The following is a 9,259-nucleotide window of genomic DNA, read 5'->3' on the forward strand; positions in this document are numbered from 1 at the left end:
ATTTCTAAATTCACTTGACCTAGATTCATTAGTGTCCATTGAGTCTAATGGTGCACCACACTTAGAGGCTTCTAAGTGTCTCATTTTAGGTTAATCAAGAAGGTTTATGATGTTATAATTCCGGAAATCAATGATTAATGTTAGGAAATCTAACTTGGGCTCACCATAATCATCATTCATTTCATTACAACTAAAACAGAATTTTACAAACATTTATTGTTGCATTATAGAGTTAGTTTAGTCACTTGAAAATTTAGATTAATTTGTGGCATTTGAACAATGATTTGTATGCTTTGCTCTCTAGGAAAATGACCTAGGATACTCACTTCTACATTCTAATAAAATTTGATAACCCAAGGCAACTTCATCAAAGAGCATGAGAGGCTAAGCTCTTAGAGATCCAAGAAGATCTGACTTGACATTATGAGATTTCCAAATTTGTAATTTTCATTTAGTTTCTTGATTTTATATTCTTTTCTTGATTCATTAAGGAATTTGAATTTAGCACTTTATTTAGCCATGGATTATATAATTCTGATTCAAATTTGATGAGGACACAAATGTTGGATTTAGATTTTAGTACTATATTCAGATCTAGGATTTATGATTTAACTTGATGTTCTAAGGTTATTTCATGAGGATACAAAGTTGATTCTTATTCAAGTTCTTGTTTAAACTTGAGTTAGATCCATATGGTTATATGAATTTGGCTTAAGTTGTTTCCTTCCACTAGTTTTGGTCTGAAACTTGTGTAGAACAAGGCTGGACATAGTGTTAAATCTAAATTCACTTGACCTAAAATTATAAGTGACCAATAAGTTTAATGGTGCACCACACTCAGAGGCTTCTAAGTGTCTTATTTTAGGTTAATTAGGAAAGTTTGTGTTAATACAATTCTGAAAATTAATGATTAATGTTAAGAAATCTGACTTAGGCTCTCCATAATCATCATTCATTTCATAACATTTAAAACAGAGACTTATACACACTAATTCTTGGATTATAGTCTTAGTTTGGTTACTTGAAAATCCAACTTAACTTGTGGCACTTGAACAATGATTTGTATGCTTTGCTCTCTAAGGAAATGATTTAAGATATTCACTTCTACATTCTAGTTGAACTTAGTGACCCAAAATGACTTAGGCTTTCACTACTACCAAAATGTTGGCACTCATGACATGCTTTGCAAAATTTATATGCATCTTTAAAAAGAGATAGCCACTATAAACTACAATCCAAAACTTTTTGACCTATTCTTCTAACCCCAAAATGACCACCACATGCATAAGTATGACATATCTTAAGCACATTGTCAAACTCAACATCGAGCACACATCTTCTAATGACACCATCACTACACAATCTTCAAAGAGTAGGTAAATCCCAAACATAATATCTACTTTCCCTAGCAAGTTTCTCCCTAGCATGTCTAGTAATTCCATTTAGATAAACATTATACACCAACAAAATGACCAAATCAAAATACTAAACAAAATCATAGGAAGAAATAGCACATAATGGTTCATCTTTAAACTCATCACAAGGAAAATTAAAAGAGGAATTCATCACAATGGAATCATAAGGCAATCTACTGAAGTAATCCGTCACATTGTTTGTTGCTTCCTTTCTATCAATGATCTCCAAATTGAACTCTTGAAGTAGAAGCATCCATCTAAGTAAATATAGCTTCATGTCATTCTTCTTTAAAAGATACTTCAAGGCTGCATAATCTATGAAACGAACAACCATGGAATGCAATAAGTAAGATCTGAATTTATCAAGAGCAAATACTAATGCATACAATTCTTTTTCAGTTGTAGTGTAATTGCATTGTGCCTTATCTAAAGTCCTAGATGCATATGCAATGACATAACGAAGCTTGTTTTTCCCTTTGTCCCAACATTTCGCCAATAGCAAAATAAGAGGCATCATATGAAATTTCAAAAGGAATCAACCAATTAGGACTTCTCAAAATAGGAGGGGAAACAAGCTTATCTTTCAAAGCAGTACATGCATCTTTACAATTTGAAGAGAACTCAAACTTGACATCTTTTTGAAGTAATTGAGATAAGGGATGTGCAATTTTTGAAAAATCTTTAATGAATTTTCTATAAAAGCCCACATGGCCAAGGAAAGATCTCAAGTCCTTGACATTAGTTGGATAGAGAAGAGATAAAACCACTTCAATTTTAGCCCTATCCACCTTAATGCCATGGTTTGAGACAAAGTGGCCCAACACAATCCCTTGCTCTACTATAAAATGGAACTTCTCAAAATTCAAAACCAAGTTCTTTTGCACACATCTAACAAGAACTTTATCAAGATTTCTCAAGCAAGATAAATAAGAATCACCATGAATTGTAAAATCATCCATGAACACTTTCATGCAATTTTCAATAAAATCACTAAAAATACCAAACATGCATCTTTGAAAGGTCGCTGGATCATTAAACAATCTAAAAGGCATTCTTCTACATGCAAAAGTGCAAAATGGGTAAGTGGAAGTGGTTTTATGTTGATCAACCGGATTAATGCAAATATGAAAATAACTACTATATCTAACAAGAAAGCAATAATGAGATTTTCCCCATAATCTTTCTAACATTTGATTAATAAATGGAAGAGGGAAATGATCTTTCTTAGTTGCATCATTCAATCTCCTATAGTCAATGCAAACTCTCCAACTATTTTGCACCTTAGTTGGAATCAATTCATCATTTTCATTATTTACAATAATAATTCCAGATTTCTTGGGCACAACTTGCACCGAAACACCCATTTACTATCACTAATAGATAGATTATACCTGCACTCAAAATTTTAGTGACCTCCTTCTTTACCACATCAAGAATTAGAGAATTCAACTTCCTTTGTGGTTGTCTTATTGCCTTGGCATTCTCCTCTAACATAATCCTATGTGTGCAAGTTTGAGGGCTAATTCTAGGCATGCCTCCAAGTGTCCACCCTATAGCCTTGATGTTCTTCTTCACTACATCACACAACAAAGATTCCTCATAGAAGTTAGTATAGAAGAAACAATAATGGGAAGTTGATTACCATCTCTTAAGTAGGAATCTTAAGATGTGAAGGAAGTGGCTTCAACTCCAACTTGGGTAGCTTAATGATGCTTGAAGGGTGATCTATCACATATTTTACATACTAAAACACTTGGTTTCTAGCATCAAGTTATGCATATTAGGGTTCTTGGCATTAAATTATGCATATTAAGGTTCTATTTCCAGTTTTGAGCTACCTTTTCTATATTGATTATATGAACCCTAGACTTGCCAATTGATGTTGATTTGTAACTCATAAATCCTAAATTAATACCTTGGGCTTTAATTCTCTTTTCTTCCTTTTTAATTCTCTTTCTAGAATTTATTTAGTCTTGTGTCTTTTATTTTCAAAATTTTATAAGGGCAAATTTGGAATCAAGGAGCAAAGACTAAGTCAACCTCATTGGAGAATTCAAAGTAAGAGAGGGCTTATGTGACATTATAATTCCAAAATTAAAGGGCTGAGTTGGCATGCCATTTTCAAAAATTAATTTGAGGAAGAATAAATAAATAAAAGCTAAAGAGCATGTGAAGCATTGAAGACACATCATGGAGGCAAAGCTAAGCATGAATGGCATGACACAATCTGAATCTTAGAGGGAGTGATGTGGCATTTGATCAAGGGCTTCATTGAGTCATATTTTCAATGCTCAAGTCACATGGTTTATGCTCCTTTGCTAGCTCATATTAGGCACCTCTTATTTTCTCAATTTTTAGATTATTTTGCTCATCTTTTAATCCATTTTTCTAGTTGGAAATTCACGTTTCGGATCTGAGCTTTGGAATTATCACCATCTAGCATTGTAATTATCACCCTCACTCACATTTCTCACACATAAGCTTCCATTTCACTTTACGGCCTCATAATTCAGATATGACTCTCTCTCTCTCTCTCTTCGTCACATTCTCTCTCAATTTCTCTCTTCTTCTTCATTCTCTCATTATTTCATCCATTCATCTTTGATCTTAAGTCCAGAATTGTTCATCCTTCACTCTTAAATCACATGTCCAGCTTCTTCATTTCTCAATCCAAATTTATTTCCTTCCTCTTCTCCTTTCCATATTTACGTTCATCATTATTCTTCATCAATTCCAGAATTTCATCCTCTTCTCTCTCACTTCCAACTCTAAATTTCATTCATTCCAGCCTTCATATTTTCAGATTCATGAAGTTTCCTTAAGCTCAATGTTTGATTCAAGTGAAGAAGAAGAGTAGAAAGGCTTAACAACTTAGAGCTCCAAGAAAGATGACTTAGCATTTTGATCAAGAACTTGTGCAATAGAGCAAGGCTGAACACAATATTTCATTTTGATTCACTTAACCTAAATCCCTAAGTTCATTAAGTTCAATGGCTTTTAAGTGTTCTATCTATTGGATAGGGAGGCGCAGCGGAGGATTAAAATTTTAAAGTCCCTATCCTAATATGGACTGAATGAACTCGTTTAAGTCAAGGTGGACAGAAGAGTTACCTTTTAATTCTTTGAAGTTAGCGCACGTTCTCTTCAAGATTTTGGATCTCAGGAGCTAACAACGTAGATCTACTCCCTCTATCAGTATTCATACAAATAGCTCTCTAACTCGAACAGCATGCTAGCGCTCTCCACGTCCGTTCTTCTTTAAACATTAATTTTCCTTTCTATAGGGTGTTTCATGGCTCTCAGAGTGTTTTTGTTGTCAGAACTTTTCTAACTCTCATCCTTCATAAAGGACATCCCTATCTAGATAAGGGTTTTCGTCTTCCACTTAAAAGCCCACAAAATTTTAATTAAATTTATCTCATAAATTTAATTCATAATATCATACCTAATTTAAATTTATCTTATAAATTTAAATTATAAAACTGACATGATATTCTCTCATATCATGTTAGTTATTAAATTTAATTTATCATATAAAATTAAATTTAAAAACTAACATAATATAATATAATATATATATCACATATACATATTATATATATATATATATATATATATGAATATATATATATATATTATCTATATTTAATTTTATATATCATATACATATATATATATATGATATATATATACATATATGAATATATATATATATATATATAATACATTCACCCTATATTACATTCATTGAATTTAAAAATATTCCAGATTCAATAAACTTGGACATTATAGCTCGAGTTGAGCTGTTCTTGTGTACGACCCTGTAGGCCCATATGAAATTGGTAGTAGGCTAATTATGCTATTAGCACACAAGTCACAAGTAGCCTCTAGCAAGACATTGTAACTACATAATTCACATAGAGATCGATGATCTGATGTAACCTATCATGCAACCATATCACATCCCTTTTGTCATATGATATTTCGATCAAGTATGAGACATGGAATTATCATTCTCCTTTACTTGACTATTACTTTCTCGATCTCTGAGTAGACTGACAGTAGCAACGGAAAAACCATTTCCATTGTAGTATGGCCATACATTTTCATAATCTTACTCATCGAAGGGCCTAGTAATATCTCTCACTTAATGTGAGGGACAAATTCCATCTTGACCACTCATATTCCTCTGCATGAATATCACTGAACTCAATTATAGCCTTTATGATCACCCGGTCAAAGGTGACTTTTGACTAGGTTAAAGTTCAGTGGTCATCTTGTAGGAATCCATGATGATCTCAGGTCAAAGGGCTTAGTGATATAGTTACATATGAGATAAGCTTATGACTTGTACCATGCAGCTTTCTCATAACGGGTCAATCCAGTACCTTATACTCTTTTAAGTGCCTATGACTTTGATTTATATCTCTATAACTAATCAAAGTCATACTAGTCTTGTTTCATCTATGATTCCTCAAGGATGGCCGACCAGGGACATTTAGGACAATCACTATAGTTTGTCCAAGGATACAGTTATCATATTGAACATGTAATTGTTATGATAACAAAAGAAAAATTCATTAAATAACAATGTGCATAGTACAATGATTGGCCCTAAAGCACAATTTCCAACATCCTCCCACTTGCACTAGGTACAATCATTAATTTGTTTAATTCCCATTGTCCTGACATGATGCTCCTGCTTCACCTATGTAAGAGGCTTTGTAAGAGGATCAGCAATATTATCTTCTCCTACTACTTTGCATATTTTTATATCACCTCTATCATTGATCTCTTTAATAAGGTGAAAATGCCTGAGTATATACTTGGTCTTTTGGTTTGACCTTGGCTCCTTACCCTATGCAATTGCCCCGCTATTGTCATAAAACAAGTTTATTGGATCTAAGATGCTAGGCACCACTCCTAGTTCAATAATAAACTTCCTGATCCAAATAGCTTCCTTAGCTGCATCTGATAATGTTATATACTCAGCTTCTGTTGTAGAATCAGCTATTGTGCTCTACTTTGAGCTCTTCCAACTCACTACCCCACCATTTAAGGTGAACATATATCTTGATTGTGATTTAAGGTCATCTTGGTCAGTTTGGAAGCTTGCATCGATGTAACCTATTACAACTAGGTCCTCATCCAATCCACCATATACCAAGAATAAATCCTTATCCTTCTTAAGTACTTTAGGATATTCTTAACAGCAATCCAATGATCCTCTCCTGGATCTTCTTGGTATTTGCTGGTCACACTTAAGGTAAATAAAACATCCGGTCGAGTGCACAGCATGGCATATATGATAGATCCAATTGCTGAGGCATATGGAACCTTACTCATGCGATCTTACTGATTTTGTGTACTAGGACACTAGCCTTTACTAAGATAAATGCCATGAGACATGGGGATGAAACCCCTCTTTGAATCCTGCATACTGAACCTATGCAGTATCTTGTCTATGTATGTGCTCTGACTTAAGCCTCTTAGCTTTTTAGATCTATCTCTATAGATCTTAATCCCAAGGATACATGTAAGTGGCTTCACCTAAGTCCTTCATAGAGAAAGATTTTCCTAACCAAAACTTGACATTCTACAAGGTAAGAATATTATTCTCAATGAGTAGGATATCATCTACACATAGCAGCAGAAATATAACTGTGCTGCCATTAACCCTTTTATAAACACAAGGTTCATCAATATTTTGAATGAATTTAAACTCTTTGATTACTTCATCAAAACATTAATTCCAGCTCCGAGATGCTTGCTTTAATCCATAAATGGATCTTTGAAGCTTGTACACCTTTCTAGAGTCTTCTGGACGCACAAAACCTTCAGGCTGTGTCATGTACACTTCCTCAAGTAGACGTCCATTAAGGAATGCTGTTTTAACATCCATCTACCATATTTCATAATCATAATATGCTGCAATGGCAAGGAGGATTCTAATTGATTTGCCATTGTGACCGGTGAAAAGGTTTCATTATAGTTTACACCATGAGTTTGGGTGAATCCTTTTGCAACCAATCGCGCCTTGAAGACATTTACTTTGCCATCCATGTCAGTTTTCTTCTTAAAAACCCACTTGTACCTGATGGTTTTTATTCCTTCAGGTGGATCGATTAAGGTCCATACCTTATTATCATACATGGATTGCATTTCAAATTTCATGACATTTAGCCATTTCTCAGAATTTAGTCCCATTATGGCTTCTTGGTAGGTGGTTGGTTCATTGTGTTTAATGAGCAACACATCACGACATTTATTAATCAAAAATCTATATCTTTGAAGATGATGCCATGTCCTATCAGACCTTCGTGGGTCTTGTGTTATTTGAGTAGGCTCATTTACTTCTTGTGAGTCTTCTCAATTTTCCATCTGTGACTCTGTGCTATTTTATGGTTCTTGAATTTCTTCAAGATGTATCTTGCTTCCACTGGTTCTTTTAGAGATAAATTCTCTTTCTAGAAAGATACCATTTCAAATTACAAACACTTTATTATTGGTGGGATTGTAGACATAGTATCCCTTTGTTTCTTTAGGATACCTCACAAAAAGGCACTTTGTGGATTTGGGTGCTAACTTGTCTGAGGCTTGTTTCTTAACATAAATCTCACTTTCCCAAATCTTAAGAAAAGACAAACCAGGTTTCTTCCCAGTCCATATCTCATATAGTGTCTTCTTAATTGCCTTAGATGGAACACGGTTCAGTGTGAACGCAGCTCTTTCTAGTGCATGGCCCTAAAAGGATATTGGAAGATCTACTTGACTTATCATGGATCAAACTATATCCAATAGTAACCGATTTCTCCACTCAGAAACACCATTCCATTGTGGTATTGCTAGAGGAGTTAATTATGAGACTATCCTACAACTCTTGAGATGATCAATAAATTCTTGGCTTAAATATTCACCTCCTCGATCAGATCGAAGAGTTTTAATAATCTTGCCAAGTTAGTTTTGTACTTCATTTTGGAATATTTTGAACATTTCAAAAGATTCAGATTTGTGTTTTATTAGGTAGATATATCCATATCTCCTATAGTCATCAATAAAGGTAATAAAGTATAGATAACCCCCTCTAGAATCTATGCTCATTGTCCACATACATCTGTATGTATGAGTCCTAGTAAGTCATTAGCCCTCACACCATGCCTAATAAAAGTTGCTTTCGTCATCTTTCCTAATAAATAAGATTCACAAGTGTCATAAGATTCAAAATCAAATGAGTTGAGAAGTCCATCTTGATGGAGCTTAGAAATGCGTTTCTCATTTATATGGCTGAGACAACAATGCCATAGGTAGGTTAGATTCAAATCATTCGATTTGATCCTTTTGGTAGTTACGTTATAGATGTCTTCATTACTAGAATGTTCCAAATTTAAAAGATAATGACCAAAATGCAAATCACCATTAGCATAAAAAATGTCATTTTGATAAATAGAACATTTATCATTCCCAGTAATGGAAGTAAAACCTTCCTTATCCAAATAAGAAAGAGAAATAATGTTGCTACTCAAAGCAGGAACATAATAGCAATTGTTCAAAACTAACAAAAGCCTATTAGGCAAAAGAAATTCATAAGTTCCTATGGCTAAAGCGGCAACTCTTGCTCTGTTTCCAACTTGTAGGTCCACTTCACCCTTCATCAACTTTCTACTGTTTTTGAGACCCTGCACATTTGTACAAATGTGAGAACCACATGCAGTATCTAATATCCATGCAGAAGAAGTAGAAAGGTGAATGTCTATAACATAAATACCTGAAGGAGTAGCCCCACTATCCTTCTTCTTTTTCAGATCTTCCAAGTAGAGCTTGTAATTCCTCTTCTAATGACCCAG

The 9,259-nt window shown here is 33.9% G+C and overlaps 1 protein-coding gene across 1 annotated transcript; it reads right to left on the reverse strand.

Moving 5' to 3' along the window:
- Positions 1-1,395: 1,395 nt before the first annotated feature.
- LOC129285204 (uncharacterized) lies at positions 1,396-2,938 on the reverse strand. Its single transcript, XM_054920786.1, has 2 exons — positions 2,807-2,938; positions 1,396-1,730 (listed from the first exon to the last, which is right to left on the reverse strand). The coding sequence occupies exons 1-2, from the start codon at positions 2,907-2,909 to the stop codon at positions 1,486-1,488; spliced, it is 348 nt and encodes a 115-aa protein (XP_054776761.1). The 5' UTR covers positions 2,910-2,938; the 3' UTR covers positions 1,396-1,485.
- Between the last annotated feature and the right edge of the window lie 6,321 nt (positions 2,939-9,259).

The sequence above is a fragment of the Prosopis cineraria genome, unplaced genomic scaffold, assembly GCF_029017545.1.
Source record: "Prosopis cineraria cultivar Desert tree isolate PC_DT_omini unplaced genomic scaffold, ASM2901754v1 PC11, whole genome shotgun sequence".
Classification (NCBI taxonomy): Eukaryota; Viridiplantae; Streptophyta; class Magnoliopsida; order Fabales; family Fabaceae; genus Prosopis; species Prosopis cineraria.

What these genes read in the sequence shown, in the direction of transcription:
- LOC129285204 (XM_054920786.1), bottom strand. Translation starts at nt 2,909, where the DNA reads ATGTTAGAGGAGAATGCCAAGGCAATAAGACAACCACAAAGGAAGTTG. An exon ending in CACTAAAATTTTGAGTGCAG is followed by an intron (nt 1,731 to 2,806) that starts GTATAATCTATC and finishes TTCGTTTCATAG; the next exon opens with ATTATGCAGCCTTGAAGTAT.